General features: G+C 42.4%; 1 protein-coding gene across 3 annotated transcripts in view; it reads left to right on the forward strand.

Moving 5' to 3' along the window:
• The window catches only part of LOC138665265 (oocyte zinc finger protein XlCOF22-like), a 29,451-nt gene extending 15,279 nt beyond the window's left edge, over positions 1-14,172 (forward strand). For 2 of the 3 annotated variants that reach the window (XM_069752586.1, XM_069752587.1), the window contains exon 7: positions 11,147-14,172. In XM_069752586.1, the coding sequence (XP_069608687.1) occupies positions 11,147-12,087 (941 nt within the window). In that variant the 3' untranslated portion in view covers positions 12,088-14,172. The remainder of the gene's footprint in view (positions 1-11,146) is intronic. The other variant, XM_069752588.1, reaches the window with a different exon arrangement.
• The last annotated feature ends 4,577 nt before the right edge of the window (positions 14,173-18,749 follow it).

Below are 18,749 nucleotides of genomic sequence, written 5' to 3' on the forward strand. Positions count from 1 at the left end.
GTTATTCGCTTTCTGGTGTTGCATAATCTGCATGATGTGGTCGTGTTGGGGTTGCCATGGCTACAAGCCCATAATCCAGTATTAGATTGGAAATCCATGTCGGTGTCCAGCTGGGGTTGTCAGGGGGTACATGGTGATGTTCCATTTCTGTCAATTTCGTCATCCACCCCTTCTGAGGTTCCAGAGTTCTTGTCTGATTACCGGGATGTATTTGATGAGCCCAAGTCCGATGCCCTACCTCCGCATAGGGATTGTGATTGTGCTATCAATTTGATTCCTGGTAGTAAATTCCCAAAAGGTCGACTGTTTAATTTATCCGTGCCTGAGCAGAGCACGCCGCTATGCGCAGTTATGTGAAGGAATCCCTGGAGAAGGGGCATATTCGCCCGTCATCGTCACCATTAGGAGCAGGGTTCTTTTTTGTAGCCAAGAAGGATGGTTCGCTGAGACCTTGTATAGATTACCGCCTTCTAAATAAGATCACGGTTAAATTTCAGTACCCCTTGCCATTGTTATCTGATTTGTTTGCTCGGATTAAGGGGGCTAGTTGGTTCACCAAGATAGATCTTCGTGGTGCGTATAATTTGGTGCGAATCAGGCGAGGAGATGAATGGAAAACTGCATTTAATACGCCCGAGGGTCATTTTGAGTATCTAGTGATGCCATTCGGACTTGCCAATGCTCCATCAGTGTTTCAGTCCTTTATGCATGACATCTTCAGAGAGTACCTGGATAAATTCCTGATTGTGTACTTGGATGACATTTTGATCTTCTCGGATGATTGGGAGTCTCATGTGAAGCAGGTCAGAACAGTTTTTCAGGTCCTGCGTGCTAATTCTTTGTTTGTGAAGGGATCAAAGTGTCTCTTTGGTGTGCAGAAGGTTTCATTTTTGGGGTTCATCTTTTCCCCTTCTACTATCGAGATGGATCCTGTTAAGGTCCAAGCCATCCATGATTGGACTCAGCCGACATCTCTGAAAAGTCTGCAAAAGTTCCTGGGCTTTGCTAATTTTTATCGTCGCTTCATCTGCAATTTTTCTAGTATTGCCAAACCATTGACCGATTTGACCAAGAAGGGTGCTGATTTGGTCAATTGGTCTTCTGCTGCTGTGGAAGCTTTTCAAGACTTGAAGCGTCGTTTTTCTTCTGCCCCTGTGTTGTGTCAACCAGATGTTTCTCTTCCGTTCCAGGTCGAGGTTGATGCTTCTGAGATTGGAGCAGGGGCTGTTTTGTCGCAGAGAGGTTCTGATTGCTCAGTGATGAAACCATGCGCTTTTTTTTCCAGGAAGTTTTCGCCTGCTGAGCGAAATTATGATGTGGGCAACCGAGAGTTGCTGGCCATGAAGTGGGCATTCGAGGAGTGGCGTCATTGGCTTGAAGGAGCTAAGCATCGCGTGGTGGTATTGACTGATCATAAGAACTTGACTTATCTTGAGTCTGCTAAGCGGTTGAATCCTAGACAGGCTCGTTGGTCGCTGTTTTTTGCCCGTTTTGACTTTGTGATTTCGTACCTTCCGGGCTCTAAAAATGTGAAGGCGGATGCTCTGTCTAGGAGTTTTGTGCCCGACTCTACGGGTTTGTCTGAGCCGGCGGGTATCCTCAAGGAAGGAGTAATTGTGTCTGCCATCTCCCCTGATTTGCGGCGGGTGCTGCAAAAATTTCAGGCTAATAAACCTGATCGTTGTCCAGCGGAGAGACTGTTTGTTCCTGATAGGTGGACCAATAAAGTTATCTCTGAGGTTCATTGTTCGGTGTTGGCTGGTCATCCTGGAATCTTTGGTACCAGAGAGTTGGTGGCTAGATCCTTTTGGTGGCCGTCTCTGTCGCGGGATGTGCGTGTTTTTGTGCAGTCCTGTGGGATTTGTGCTCGGGCTAAGCCCTGCTGTTCTCGTGCCAGTGGGTTGCTTTTGCCCTTGCCGGTCCCGAAGAGGCCTTGGACACATATCTCTATGGATTTTATTTCTGATCTTCCCGTTTCTCAAAAGATGTCAGTCATTTGGGTGGTCTGTGATCGCTTTTCTAAGATGGTCCATCTGGTACCCTTGTCTAAATTGCCTTCCTCCTCTGATTTGGTGCCATTGTTCTTCCAGCATGTGGTTCGTTTACATGGCATTCCAGAGAATATCGTTTCTGACAGAGGTTCCCAGTTTGTTTCAAGGTTTTGGCGAGCCTTTTGTGGTAGGATGGGCATTGACTTGTCTTTTTCCTCGGCTTTCCATCCTCAGACTAATGGCCAGACCGAACGAACCAATCAGACCTTGGAAACATATCTGAGATGCTTTGTTTCTGCCGATCAGGATGACTGGGTGTCCTTTTTGCCTTTGGCTGAGTTCGCCCTTAATAATCGGGCCAGCTCGGCTACCTTGGTTTCGCCATTTTTCTGCAATTCTGGGTTCCATCCTCGTTTCTCTTCAGGACAGGTTGAGTCTTCGGACTGTCCTGGTGTGGATGCTGTGGTGGACAGGTTGCAGCAGATTTGGACTCATGTAGTGGACAATTTGACCTTGTCCCAGGAGAAGGCTCAACGTTTCGCTAATCGCAGACGCCGTGTGGGTCCCCGACTTCGTGTTGGGGATCTGGTTTGGTTATCTTCTCGTCATATTCCTATGAAGGTTTCCTCTCCTAAGTTTAAACCTCGTTTCATTGGTCCGTATAGGATTTCTGAGGTTCTTAATCCTGTGTCTTTTCGTCTGACCCTTCCAGATTCTTTTTCCATACATAACGTATTCCATAGGTCATTGTTGCGGAGATACGTGGCACCTATGGTTCCATCTGTTGATCCTCCTGCCCCGGTTTTGGTGGAGGGGGAATTGGAGTATATTGTGGAGAAGATTTTGGATTCTCGTGTTTCTAGACGGAAACTCCAGTATCTGGTTAAATGGAAGGGTTATGCTCAGGAAGATAATTCCTGGGTTTTTGCCTCTGATGTCCATGCTCCCGATCTTGTTCGTGCCTTTCATGTGGCTCATCCTGGTCGGCCTGGGGGCTCTGGTGAGGGTTCGGTGACCCCTCCTCAAGGGGGGGGGTACTGTTGTGAATTCTGTGGCAGAGCTCCCTCCTGTGGTCACAAGTGGTACTTCGGCTGATTCTCTCTGTGAGCTTCTGTTGGTGGAGGGAAGTGGTACTGCGGCTTCTGAGTTTCCTCCCTCAGGTGATCTGGTGAGGTCGTTAGGTGCTTCTCTACTTAACTCCACCTAATGCTTTGATCCTGGCTTCCTGTCAATGTTCCAGTGTTGGACTTGCTTTTCCCTGGATCATTCCTGTGGCCTGCTGCTCTGCATAGCTAAGTTCTTCTTTGCTATTTGTTTGCTATTTTTTCTGTCCAGCTTGTCTAATTTGTTGCTGGAAGCTCTGGGACGCAAAGGGTGTACCTCCGTGCCGTTAGTTCGGTACGGAGGGTCTTTTTGCCCCCTTTGCGTGGTTTTCTTTAGGGTTTTGTGTAGACCGCAAAGTTACCTTTTCTATCCTCGATCTGTTAAGAAAGTCGGGCCTCACTTTGCTGAATCTATTTCATCTCTACGTTTGTCTTTTCATCTTAACTCACAGTCATTATATGTGGGGGGCTGCCTTTTCCTTTGGGGTATTTCTCTGAGGCAAGGTAGGCTTATTTTCTATCTTCAGGCTAGTTAGTTTCTCAGGCTGTGCCGAGTTGCATAGGCAGAGTTAGGCGCAATCCACGGCTGCCTCTAGTGTTGTTTGGAGAGGATTAGGGATTGCAGTCTGCAGAGTTCCCACGTCTCAGAGCTCGTTCTATGATTTTGGGTTATTGTCAGATCACTGTATGTGCTCTGACCGCTATGTCCATTGTAGTACTGAATTGCCTTTCATAACACCCTTTGCTGAAATCTAATTTCATTTCTGTGTTCGTCATTTCCCTCTCCTTTCACAGTCAATATTTGTGGGGGGCTGTCTTTCCTTTTGGGGGTTTCTCTGAGGCAAGATAGCTTTCTATTTCCTTCTTTAGGGGTAGTTATATCTGAGGCTGTGACGAGGTGTCTAGGGAGTGTCAGGAACATCCAACGGCTATTTCTAGTTGTGTTGTTAGGATTAGGGACTGTCGTCAGTAGAGATACCACCTTCTCAGAGCTCGTTCCATGTTGCGTTTTAGCCACCAGGTCATTTCAGTGTGGCCTCTTAACCACCAGGTCATAACAGCGTACCCAATTATGCAGGTATCAGCAGACTGTACATGTACAGGTACCCCAGTTTTAGCATCTGTCTTAGTCATGTTTCTCTGGTTTTTTATAGTGAATAACACTATGTAGTAACTCTAGTTTCACCCACACCTTCAAGTAGCCACTTTTCAAGGTTGGATTAAACTGAGATATCATGGACTCATCAGACGAGGGGCCATAAACCCCTAGAAAATAAAAGTCACAAGGATTTAGATCAAACCACCACCCGCATAGTTTCAGTAAACCTTAATGTTTTACATTATGACAAACAGCAAACATATAGAGGCTTAGAACTGTTTGTGAAGTGAATAAACAAACATTTATCAAGATTCTGTCACTATGAGCATTCTCTGTCACATCTGAAATTTGTTTTACAAGAAATGCAGCTATGTGATTGTCTAAATGCATTCTGTATACAGTATTTAAATCTTGGTTACAAATTGCCGTTTGTATATTTGCCATTTGTACATTTGAGGCAGCCAAAGTTATGGCTCTCAAGGAGAGAAAATAATGTAGTCTACAAAGAAATATTTGTAATGAACTACAGAGCCAAACTAACCGCATTGCTTTATCAAATTTATATGAAGTGTATTGTGTCCAATGTGAGCAACCAGGCAGCACAAAAAGGAGCTTTTTTAAAGGAGCTCTTTAAGGTACACAAATGTTATGAAGTCTTTGCCAACAAGGCTGTGGTTTCACCAATCGCAGGCCCCTAGGCCCAAAACAGTGGCCTATAAGGCTATGTGCACACATTCAGGATTTCTTGCAGAAATTTCCTGAGCAAAACAGGACATTTTCTGCAAGAAATCTGCATGCGTTTTTACAGCGTTTTTGGTGCATTTTTTTGCGGATTTTCCCGGAGGTCCCCAATGCAATAATATAGTGGGAAATCCGCAAAATTAATGAACATGCTGCGATTTTACCGCAATGCGTCTCTTTCGCGGAAAAAAAATGCATCATGTGCACAAAAATTGCAGAATGCATTCTAAATGATGGGATGAATAATGTATGCGTTTTTTTCACGTTTTTATAGCGAAAAAACGAGAAAAATCTGCAACATGTGCACACAGCCTAACAGTACCCAAAAATCAGTGGACTATAACAGTACAGAGCACGATAACCTGGTGATCTAGTGGCAGTTAAAGGACACATTGCAGGAGACCTAGTTAAGAAGTAGGCCCAAAGAAATGTCATGCCCAATTCCCCAATGTGTTGTTCTTTAAAAAAAAAAAAAATAGTGCCATCACAGCCCCCTAGCCCAAAAACCAGTGGCCTATAACAGTACAGAGCACGTTCACCCTGGTGATCTAGTGGCAGTTAAAGGACACATTGCAGAAGACCGAGTTCAGAAGTAGGCCCAAAGAAATGTCATGCCCAATTCCCCAATGTGTTGTCCATTTTTTAAAAAATAAAATAGTGCCATTGCAGCCCCCTAGCCCAAAAATCAGTGGCCTATATCAGTACAGAGCACGTTCACCCTGGTGATCTAGTGGCAGTTAAAGGACACATTGCAGGAGACCGAGTTAAGAAGTAGGCCCAAAGAAATGTCATGCCCAATTCCCCAATGTGTTGTCCTTTTTAAAAAAAAATAAAATAGTGCCATCACAGCCCCCTAGCCCAAAAAATAAGTGGCCTATATCAGTACACAGCACGTACACCCTGGTGATCTAGTGGCAGTTAAAGGACACATTGCAGGAGACCGAGTTAAGAATCAGGCCCAATGTAATGTCATGCCCAATTCCCCAATGTGTTGTCCTTTTATTAAAAAATAAAATAGTGCCATCGCAGCCCCCTAGCCCAAAAACCAGTGGCCTATAACAGTGCAGAGCACGTTCACCCTGGTGATCTAGTGGCAGTTAAAGGACACATTGCAGGAGACTGAGTTAAGAAGTAGGCCCAATGTAATGTCATGCCCAATTCCCCAATGTGTTGTTCTTTCTAAAAAAAAATAAAATACTGCCATCACAGCCCCCTAGCCCAAAAATCAGTGGCCTATAATAGTACAGAGCACGTTAACCCTGATGATCTAGTGGCAGTTAAAGGACACATTGCAGGAGACCTAGTTAAGAAGTAGGCCTAATGTAATGTCATACCCAATTCCCCAATGTGTTGTCCTTTTTAAAAAAAATAAACTAGTGCCATGACAGCCCCCTCGCCCAAAAATCAGTGGCCTATAACAGTACAGAGCACGTTAACCCTGGTGATCTAGTGGCAGTTAAAGGACACATTGCAGGAGACCGAGTTAAGAAGTAGGCCCAAAGAAATGTCATGTCCAATTCCCCAATGTGTTGTCCTTTTTTTTTAAAATAAAATAGTGCCATCACAGCCCCCTATCCCAAAAATCAGTGGCCTATAACAGTACAGAGCATGTTCACCCTGGTGATCTAGTGGCAGTTAAAGGACACATTGCAGGAGACCGAGTTAAGAAGCAGGCCCAATGTAATGTCATGCCCAATTCCCTAATGTGTTGTCCTTTTTAAAAAAAAAAAAAAATAGTGCCATCACAGCCCCTTAGCCCAAAAAAATCAGTGGCCTATAACAGTATAGAGCACCTTAACCCTGGTGATCTAGTGGCAGTTAAAGGACACATTGCAGGAGACCGAGTTAAGAAGTAGGCCCAATGTAATGTCATGCCCAATTCCCCAATGTGTTGTCCTTTTTTTAAAAATAAAAGAGTGCCATCACAGCCCCCTTGGCCAAAATGCACCGTACAGACCACGTTCACCCTAGTGATATCGTGGTTCTGGATGAGGAGCATGAGGATAAGGAGGAGGATAAGAACAAATCTGGAAGCGTATACCCATGTGTGGTTGTGAAGAGGTGCATGAGAGCACACCTCCCCAAAAGAGAGAATGTATTTGAGGTTATGTTGTGATGTTTTCACTTGGTGGTGTGCAGAAGTCTTTCCCAATCCAGCCCTTGTTCATTTTTATAAGAGTCAGCCTGTCATCATTTTCACTTGACAGGTGGGTGTGCTTCTCTGTTATAATTCCACTAGCCGCACTAAAAACCCTCTCTGAGAGAACGCTAGCAGCAGGGCAGGCCAGGACCTCCAAGGCGTAGAGAGCCAGTCCATGCCACGTGTCCAGCTTGGATCCCCAATAATTAAAAGGCACAGAGGAATTACGGAGGACGTTTGTACGATCTGCAAGGTACTCCCTCACCATCTTCCCAAACATTGCACTTCTTGTGACAGCACCCCTTGCTTCTGTGTCACCCCTTGCCAAACTGACAAATCTGTGGCCTTTCAATTTTTTTGTAGGCTAAATAGCGCTGTATAGAATTTGAGTATGACACAGCCAAAAAATAAGTACACCGGCCTCCAATGCCCAAACTTTTAGCACAGAGATATATGACAACTGTAACAGAAATACCACACTGGCAAATCTGTGGCGTTTCATTTTTTTTTTTAGGATAAATAGCGCTGTATAGAATTCGAGTATCACACAGCCAGAAAATAAGTACACCGGCCTCCAATACCCAAACTTGGAGCACAGTGATATATGACGGCTGAAACAGAAATACCACACTGGCAAATCTGTGGCCTTTCAATTTTTTTTTATGCGAAATAGTGCTGTATAGAATTTGACTATCAGACAGCCAAAAAATAAGTACACCGGCCTCCAATGACCAAACTTGGAGCACGCAGATATACGAGGCCTTTTTCTGTGAATTTAAAACACCAAAAATAATAACGGGGGCACAAGGGTAGCACACACATCTATGCTACGCATGCCTGACAAAGTATAATTTTTCAACAGGCCTCAATCTGACAGAACAGACTGTATATTTTTTTTTTTTTTGGGGGGGGAATTTTTAGAAAGAAAAAGGTATATAGACAGTAAATAAGCTGCAGTAGCAGGCAGTTATGGACCTTTGGAAAGGATGCAGTGGGACCAATGGATGCACATACAGTGCCTGCAGGCCTTGCACTGATGTGCATATGCTGTGCCCTGCCTACCTAGCGCTGCAATAGCCCTAAAAAGAACTTTTGGTTTCTGAGGAGTTGTGGATGTAAGAGTTGCAGACCTACACTAACTCTAAAACCACGATTCTGACCCTATCTCGGCAACAGCTCTCCCTACTCTCGCTGAAACAGGAACAGAATGCCTCAACTCTGAAATTCTCCAATGCAAGTTTTTCAGCCTCGACACTGACATTCTCCACTGCCAGGTCTTAATCCTCAACACTGCAATTCTCCAATGTGGATTCTTCAGGCTCAACACTGCAATGCTCCACTGCCGGGTGTTCAGCCTCAACACTGCAATGCTCCAATGCCAGGTTTTCAGCCTCAACATTGACACTCTCCAACGCAAGTTCTTCAGGCTCAACACTGAAATGCTCCACTTCCGGGTGTTTAGCCTCAACACTGCAATGCTCTAATGCCAGGTCTTCATCCTCAACACTGCAATAATCCAATGTAGGTTCTTCAGGCTCAACAATGAAATGTTCCACTGCTGGATGTTCAGCCTCAACACTGCAATGATCCACTGCTGGGTCTGTATGCTCAACACTGCAATTCTCCACTGCAGTTTCTTCAGCCTCAACACTGAAATTCTCCACTGCAAGTTTTTTTTAGCCTCAACACTGACATTCTCCACTGCCGGGTCTTAATCTTCAACACTGACATTCTCCAATGCAAGTTCTTCAGGCTCAACACTGAGCACTGTTCCCATCGATTTCTGCAGTTTATAGACCCTCTATAGACCCCCAGGGGGGCGCGGCAAAAATGCTTGAGTTTCCCATAGACTTACATTAGGCTCGTTGCTCGGGTCGAGCACCCGAGAATTACAGTATGCTCGACCCTAGCAAAGTGCTCGCATTTTAGTGCTCACCCATCACTATCTCCATCTTAAACAATTTTGGGCATTCAAAGTCTTTTTCTATATAACCTACAACCTGGAAGATCCACCTACCCCATTAGATTAGAAGATGCTGACAGTTACCTAGTATGTGCTGACAAATTAGAAAATCACTCGAAGAAAAATATTATGATGGGCCTGTAAGAGAAAGCGGAGGGTAATGATGCTGTTGGCTTCCTAGAACCCTGATATCTTATTGAATGAATCTACCTTCTCTCCCTACCAGACCAGGTCCAGCCTTTCTGGCCAATCTTCACTTTTATGATCGACAACATTAAATGTGCAGTGAGGGCTAAGTGTGAATTTCTGTACAATAACAACAGAGTTTCCCTTTATCCTGACTTTTCAATTTCTTTTAAAACCAACTAACTTAAAACGGGATTGCGATAAACTACATAAAACATTACACCTGTGTCATGATACAGTATTTCTCGAAGATAAATTTAAGACAATTTATTATAAAAAGTTATCTTTAAATGTCAAATATTTCTTCAAGAAATTAATCTGACAAAAGATGTTGGCCCTTGCAATACCGTAGTTTAGATTGCCAAGAACCACTGAGCCCCATATTCTAATTACCCCAAAGTGGTTTCACCACTAGTTATTTGTTTTTTTCTGATGAAGATTGTTGAGTTAGATCATTTCAGTAGATGTATTATTGATTACAGTAATAAGAACCCAAAATACTGTGATTTAACCACTTCCCGCAGTCAGTTTTGTGTTCCTAATCAGGGCTCATTTTTCAAATCTGACACGTGTCACTTTATGTGATGATAACTCTGTAATTCTTCACAAAGGATAATAGGAAACAAATGGATTGCACAAATTATTTTCCAACTTCTCTTAAATCTGACAATGCCCTATATACGGTTGTACACTACTGTCTTTGCACATGACAGGGTTAAGAAGGGAAGGAGCGCCATTTAGCTATTTAAATGCAGATCTTACTGCAATAGTTTGCAGACACAATGTATTGGGTCACTGTTCATGGTCACCTGGCAGCTCAAAAAAATGGCCACCATGAACAGGCTTGGCGCCACCAACTCCCTTTCCAGATCCCAGGGATTGTCTTGCTCATCAACGTTTATCCCCTATACATGGATCTGGACTTACACAGAGACCCCCAGGCTTCGGCCATGGTGTTACATGCTGTTCTTTGGAGTAAGATAGGAAGAATAATAGTCAGGTAGCCGGGTCAGAATCAGGTGGGCAGAGAAAATACCAAATCAGAAGACACAAGATTAGTCAGTAAACGGGCCGCGGTCACAAAAGGAAACAAATATACAATATATATATTCCAATGTCTCCTCCATCACCAGCGCCGCCTGCACAATGAAAAAGGCAGTGCCTAGTGACAGAGGCAGATGTCACAGGGGCAGATCCCAGAGGAGATGGGACACACCATTTGCAGAAGCCCTAATATGACAAAATGGCAAAAAAACAGCAGTAGAAATCATATAGTGATTAATTTTAATTTCCACTGAATCTATAGGAGTAGTGACTATTTTAATTCCACAGCCACTTTCCAGAAATTAGCATGCAGTGGATGTTGGGGAGTGAAAATTGCAAATATGCCATTTTATTACCCAACACATAGTGCCCAGATTGTTCTCCATGAGACACTCACTAAGTTAAGTAGGTTCTTCTCACTATAATAATGCCAAATACATGGATGCTAAATGTGGTTTGAGCACACTGCAAGGTTCTGAAACGAGGGGGAGATTTGATTTTGGGAGAACAGATTTTGCTGGATTGGTTTATGGTAGCCATGTTGGTTTCAAGAACCTTTGAGCCACTATTAATTTGGAAACCTCTGTTTATCCACTGACAGATGATGCACCAGAGTGGGGACTTGAGATGTGTAATTTATTGTTATTATTTTTGCCTACATAACATTGTTTGGTGGCTTTTTATTTTTATTTATTTGAGAGGCACAATGAACTAACAGTTGAACACCACGCTCCATTAGTTCTGTTATAATAATAATTCTTTTTTTTTACATAACTTGCAATTTTAACTGACAATTTAAGTAAAAATGTAAGAAACTCAAGGATATTTATTATTATAATTAATAATAATAATAATAATAATAATTGGTCTTTTTCTTAGCAGATGACTGTACCAGGGGATCAGAGGTGCAGCTGATATCTTCAATTTTTAAATTAGAAGATCTTGAGATCCCGCAGGATACAATTGAAGTGAATGCCAATACTCCAGCTATACCGTCTTCCCTTCACAGCAAAGCTCTGTTATCTGATGCTTTGAAACAGATTCCGTCTTTTGATTCATTACCGACTAGTAAGGAAAGTCAAAGTCACAAAATAAGCATTAAAAAACAAACTGCTCTTAATTTAAAGAAGCCATTTTCATGTTCAGAATATGGAAATAGTTTTCCCCTCGAAAACTCTTTTATTACACATCAAAAGATTTATACAACGGAGTATAGATTTTCGTGTTCCAAGTGTGGGAAATGTTTTAACCATAAATCAGATGCTGTTAAACACCAAAGAACCCACACAGGGGAGAAGCCTTTTTCCTGTTCAGAATGTGGAAAATGTTTTACAGAGAAATCAAGTTTTATCAGACATCAGAGAACTCACACAGGGGAGAAGCCTTTTTCATGTTCAGAATGTGGGAAATGTTTTAACCATAGAACAGCTTTTTTTAATCACCAGAGAACTCACACAGGAGAGAAGCCTTTTTCCTGTTCAGAATGTGGAAAATGTTTTAACCAGAAAGTGCATCTTGATATCCACCAGAGAATCCACACAGGGGAGAAGCCTTTTTCGTGTTCAGAATGTGGGAAATGTTTTGTACAGAAATCAACCCTTCTTTATCACCAACGAATTCACACAGGGGAGAAGCCTTTCTTGTGTTCAGATTGTGGGAAATGTTTTAATCGGAAAGAGCACCTTGATAACCATCAGAGAACCCACACAGGGGAGAAGCCTTTTTCATGTTCAGAATGTGGGAAATGTTTTGTACAGAAATCATCTCTTCTTAGTCACCATAGAATTCACGCAAGTGAGAAGCCTTTTTTATGTTCTTAACATGGCAAATGTTTTACATGGAATTCAACTCTTAATAAACATCAGAGATGTTACACAGGGGAGAAGTCTTTTTCATGTTCAGAATGTTGTAATTGTTTTAACAGTAAATTGTATCTTCTTAAAGGGGTTGTCCACTACTAGGACAAACCCTTGTCATTTCTCTTGTTTGGGCTCGTTAAAAAAAATATTCATACTCACCTTCCGTGACGTTGCCATTCCAGCGGTGTCAGGATCCGTGTTCCCGGAGCTCAAATGAGTTTGATACATCACATGAGCCCTGCTCACAATCAGTGCCAGCTTCACTGTCCCTCTTCAGATGTATTAAACATTAACAGTAAGCCAGGGCTGCTTCTACCTTCCTATGATGTTAAATTTGTCTGAAGGTGGGGACAGTGATGCCAGCTCTGTTTGGGTGCTGGGCTTAAGTAACATAATAACTTTCCATGAGCCCTGGGAACGTAAGTGCCGACAACCGAGGAATGGCACTGGCTTTGGAGGTTTGTATAATTGTTTTTATTTTATCAGGACTAAACATGAGGAGTCAGAAGGGGTTGTCCAAGTATAGGACAACCCCTTTAACCTCTTAAGCCCCGAGGGTGGTTTGCACGTTAATGACCGGGCCAATTTTTACAATTCTGACCACTGTCCCTTTATGAGGTTACAACTCTGGAACGCTTCAACGGATCCCGGTGATTCTGACATTGTTTTCTCAAGACATATTGTACTTCATGATAGTGGTAAAATTTCTTTGATATTACCTGCGATTATTTGTGGAAAAAAACCAGAAATTTGGCGAAAGTTTTGAAAATTTCGCAATTTTCCAACTTTGAATTTTTATGCCCTTAAATCACAGAGCTATGTCACACAAAATACTTAATAAGTAACATTTTCCACATGTCTACTTTACGTCAGCACAATTTTGGAAACAACATATTTTTTTGTTAGGGAGTTATAAGGGTTTTGTAAAAATGAGAAATTGCTGGTCAATTTTTAACCATTTTTTTTACGGACCACATCACATTTGAAGTCATTTTGAGGGGTCTATATGATAGAAAATAACCAAGTGTGACACCATTCTAAAAACTGCACCCCTCAAGGTGCTCAAAACCACATTAAAAAAGTTTATTCACCCTTCAGGTGTTTCACAGGAATTTTTGGAATGTTTTAAAAAAATTGAACATTTATTGTTTTTTTCACACAAAATTTACTTCAGCTCCAATTTGTTTTATTTTACTAAGGGTAACAGGAAAAAAATGGACCCCAAAAGTTGTTGAACAATTTGTCCTGAGTACGCCGATACACCATATGTGGGGGTAAACTACTGTTTGAGCACATGGCAGAGCTTGGAAGGGAAGGAGCGCCATTTGACGTTTCAATGCAAAATTGATTGGAATTGAGATGGGACACCATGTTGCGTTTGCAACAACCCCAAGAACACGAAAACCGACCAAAAAAGTCCAGATTACAAATAATGATAAAATTACATAATCTTTATTAAATAACAGTTTAAAAGCAATACGACCAAGTAAAGGTATACATATATGTGTAGAATATTTTAAAACAATTATTATTTATTTTAATTATTATTAGAAAGGCGAACCAACTCCACAATAATAAATAATAATGTAACAATGACACACAAAAAAAATGTCAGGAAGGCAACGTGCCGAAACGCACGTCGGGTGTTGGGCGATATTCCTGGAGATCAGACACATTTTCTACTATCCTGTAAGTTCCACTCTATCCTACTATTTTATTATTTTCTAATTGAGTTTGGAGCTTTAACTTTTTTATCGTACAATATGTTGTGATTCTGGTCTTCCTTACTCAAAGTGGGGATACACTGACCCCTTGTGGTTGTCTGTATTTTTGCACTCTGACAATTTTTTCAATTAGTAGTTTTTTCTACACATATATTTATTTAAAAAAAAGAAAAAAAAAATTTTGTGTGTCATTGTTACACTAATAAGCTAACTAATTTTGCTTCATACCTGCACCTTAAGTGTGTGTTTTATAATGTGATACTTTGTTTTCACATCAATCATTTGTTTTGCTTTTTTATAAATTTTTATGTGCACTATATATATATATTGATACAGTGGGGCAAAAAAGTATTTAGTCAGTCAGCAATAGTGCAAGTTCCACCACTTAAAAAGATGAGAGGCGTCTGTAATTTACATCATAGGTAGACCTCAACTATGGGAGACAAACTGAGAAAAAAAAATCCAGAAAATCACATTGTCTGTTTTTTTAACATTTTATTTGCATATTATGGTGGAAAATAAGTATTTGGTCAGAAACAAAATTTAATCTCAATACTTTGTAATATATCCTTTGTTGGCAATGACAGAGGTCAAACGTTTTCTGTAAGTCTTCACAAGGTTGCCACACACTGTTGTTGGTATGTTGGCCCATTCCTCCATGCAGATCTCCTCTAGAGCAGTGATGTTTTTGGCTTTTCGCTTGGCAACACGGACTTTCAACTCCCTCCAAAGGTTTTCTATAGGGTTGAGATCTGGAGACTGGCTAGGCCACTCCAGGACCTTGAAATGCTTCTTACGAAGCAACTCCTTCGTTGCCCTGGCGGTGTGCTTTGGATCATTGTCATGTTGAAAGACCCAGCCACGTTTCATCTTCAATGCCCTTGCTGATGGTAGGAGGTTTGCAATCAAAATCTCACGATACATGGCCCCATTCATTCTTTCATGTACCCGGATCAGTCGTCCTGGCCCCTTTGCAGAGAAACAGCCCCAAAGCATGATGTTTCCACCACCATGCTTTACAGTAGGTATGGTGTTTGATGGATGCAACTCAGTATTCTTTTTCCTCCAAACACGACAAGTTGTGTTTCTACCAAACAGTTCCAGTTTGGTTTCATCAGACCATAGGACATTCTCCCAAAAGTACTCTGGATCATCCAAATGCTCTCTAGCAAACTTCTGACGGGCCCGGACATGTACTGGCTTAAGCAGTGGGACACGTCTGGCACTGCAGGATCTGAGTCCATGGTGGCGTAGTGTGTTACTTATGGTAGGCCTTGTTACATTGGTCCCAGCTCTCTGCAGTTCATTCACTAGGTCCCCCCCGCGTGGTTCTGGGATTTTTGCTCACTGTTCTTGTGATCATTCTGACCCCACGGGGTGGGATTTTGCGTGGAGCCCCAGATCGAGGGAGATTATCAGTGGTCTTGTATGTCTTCCATTTTCTAATTATTGCTCCCACTGTTGATTTCTTCACTCCAAGCTGGTTGGCTATTGCAGATTCAGTCTTCCCAGCCTGGTGCAGGGCTACAATTTTGTTTCTGGTGTCCTTTGACAGCTCTTTGGTCTTCACCATAGTGGAGTTTGGAGTCAGACTGTTTGAGGGTGTGCACAGGTGTCTTTTTATACTGATAACAAGTTTAAACAGGTGCCATTACTACAGGTAATGAGTGGAGGAAAGAGGAGACTCTTAAAGAAGAAGTTACAGGTCTGTAAGAGCCAGAAATCTTGATTGTTTGTTTCTGACCAAATACTTATTTTCCACCATAATATGCAAAAAAAATTATAAAAAAACAGACAATGTGATTTTCTGGGTTTTTTTTTCTCAGTTTGTCTCCCATAGTTGAGGTCTACCTATGATGTAAATTACAGACGCCTCTCATCTTTTTAAGTGGTGGAACTTGCACTATTGCTGACTGACTAAATACTTTTTTGCCCCACTGTATATACATTCTGAGAACCCTATATTGATTTCAGTGTATCCCACAACTCTTTGCAATTTTATTATTATGGAGTTGGTTCGCCTTTCTAATAATAAATAATAATTCAAATCTACTATATTATAATTGTCTAAGGAGTACTTCCGTCTGTCTGTCTGTAACGGTTATTCGTTCGCTGATTGGTCTCGGCAGCTGCCTGTCATGGCTGCCGCGACCAATCAGTGACGCGCACAGTCCGGAAGAAAATGGCCGCTCCTTACTCCCTGCACTCACTGCCCGGCGCCCGCCTACACCCCTCCAGTCTGCCCTCACACAGGGTTAATGGCAGCGGTAACGGACCGCGTTCTGCTGCGGTGTAATGCAGTCCGTTACCGCTGCTATCAACCCTGTGTGACCAAGTTTTTTACTATTGACGCGGCCTATGCAGCGCCAATAGTAAAAACATCGAATATTAAAAATAATTTAAAAAATAAAAAATGATTATATACTCACCTACGCCGCCTTTTCCGCTCCTCGCGATGCAGCCGGCATGTTCCGGTCGCACGGATGGTCTGGCAGAAGGACCTGCCATGACGTCACGGTCATGTGACCGCGACGTCATCACAAGTCCTGCGCGCCTGCGCGGAAAGGACCTGCAGTGACGTTGCGGTCATGTGACCGTGATGTCATGACAGGTCCTGCACGACAAGGACCTGCCGTGACATCACAGTCATGTGACCGCGACGTCAGCACACCCTGGGCCCGGAAGATGCCGCCTGCACCCCACACTGGCGACAGTGCTACAACGCGCCTGCGGAAATTGAGTATATGTTTATTTTTTATTTTTTTAACCTGTGTCATACGTGGCTGGGCAATATACTACATAGGCTGTGCAATATGCTACGTGGCTCTGTGCTGTATACTACGTCACTGGGCAATATACTACGTCACTGGGCAATATACTATGTGGCTCTGTGCTGTATACTACGTCACTGGGCAATATAGTATGTAACTGGGCAATATACTATGTGGCCCTGCTGTATACTACGTCACTGAGCAATATACAATGTAACTGGGCAATATACTACGTGGCTGGACAATATACTTCGTGGCTGAGCAATCTACTACGTGGCTGGGCAATATTCTACGTGCCTGAGCAATATACTATGTGGCTGGACAATATACTACGTGCCTGGGCAATATACTATGTGGCTGGGAAATATACTACGTGCCTGGGCAATATACTATGTGGCTGGACAATATACTACGTGGGATGTGCAATATACTACGTGGACATACATATTCTAGAATACCCGATGCCTTAGAATCGGGCAACCATCTAGTAAATAATAATTGTTTTAAAATTTTCTACACATATATGTATACCTTTACTTGGTCGTATTGTTTTTAAACTGTTATTTAATAAAGATTATGTAATTTTATCATTATTTGTAATATGGACTTTTTTGGTCAGTTTTCGTGTTCTTGGGGTTGTTGCTAATGCTATACCGGCTGTTCAGCCGTTTGGATTTACCTCCCAATGTTTTGTATTCTCTAATACTTATGTCCATATATATTTGTATATGTGTACCCATATCTAAATTTGATTAGTATTTGTTGGGAGGCATCCCTGACTCTTGTTAATTATTGCCATGTTGCGCTTGTAGAGCCCCTGATGTGCCTAAACATTGAAACCCCCCACAAGTGACACCATTTTGGAAAGTAGACCCCCTAAGGATCTTATCTAGATGTGTTGTGAGAGCTCTGAACCCCCAAGTGTTTCACTACAGTTTATAACACAGAGCCGAGAAAATAAAAATTATTTTTTTTCAACAAAAATTATTTTTTAGCTCCCAGTTTTGTATTTTCCCAAGGGTAACAGAAGAAATTAGACCCCAAAAGTTGTTTTGCAATTTGTCCTGTGTACGCTAATGCCCCACTTATCTAGATGTGTTGTGAGAACTTTGAACCCCCAAGTGTTTCACTACAGTTTATAACGCAGAGCCGTGAAAATAAAAAAAATATTTCCACAAAAATTACCTTTAACACCCAGTTTTGTATTTTCCCAAGGGTAACAGGCGAAATTAGTCCCCAAAAGTTGTTGTCCAATTTGTCCTGAGTGCGCTGATACCCCATATGTGGGGGGGAACCACCATTTGGGTGCACGGCAGAGCTCGGAAGTGAAGGAGTGCCATTTGCAATGCAGACTTAGATGGATTGGTCTGCAGGCGTCGAGTTGCATTTGCAGAGCCCCTGATGTACCTAAACAGTAGAAACCCCCCACAAGTGACCCCTTATTGGAATCTAGACCCCCCAAGGAACTTATCTAGCTGTGTTGTGAGAACTTTGAACCCTCAAGTATTTCACTACAGTTTATAACGCAGAGCCGTAAAAATAAAAAAATCATTTTTTTCCCACAAAATTTTTTTATGCCCCCAAATTTTTATTTTCCCAAGTGTAACAAGAGAAATTGGACCCCAGAAGTTGTTGTCCAATTAGTCCTGAGTACGCTGGTACCCCATATGTTGGGGTAAACCCCTGTTTGGGTGCAAGGGAGAGCTCAGAAGGGAAGGAGCACTGTTTTTCTTTTTCAACGCAGAATTGGCTGGAATTGAGATCGGATGCCATGTCGCGTTTGGAGAGCCCTGATGTGCCTAAACAGTGGAAACCCCCAATTCTAACTGAAACCCTAACCCAAACACACCCCTAATCCCAACCACACCCCTAACCCCAACCACACCCTTAACTCCAACACACCCCTAACCCTAATCCCAACCATAACCCTAACCACACCCCTAAACCTGACAAACCCCTAATCCCAACCGTAAATGTAATCCTATCCCTAGCCCCAACCCTAACCCTAGCCCTAACCCTAATGGGAAAATGAAAATAAATATACATGTTAGGGTTGGTGGAACGCACCGAATATATTTATTAAGATTGGAGCGTTCGCCACCCGGGATCCACCGTGCAGGAAAGAACC

The sequence above is a fragment of the Ranitomeya imitator genome, chromosome 2, assembly GCF_032444005.1.
Source record: "Ranitomeya imitator isolate aRanImi1 chromosome 2, aRanImi1.pri, whole genome shotgun sequence".
Lineage (NCBI taxonomy): Eukaryota > Metazoa > Chordata > Amphibia > Anura > Dendrobatidae > Ranitomeya > Ranitomeya imitator.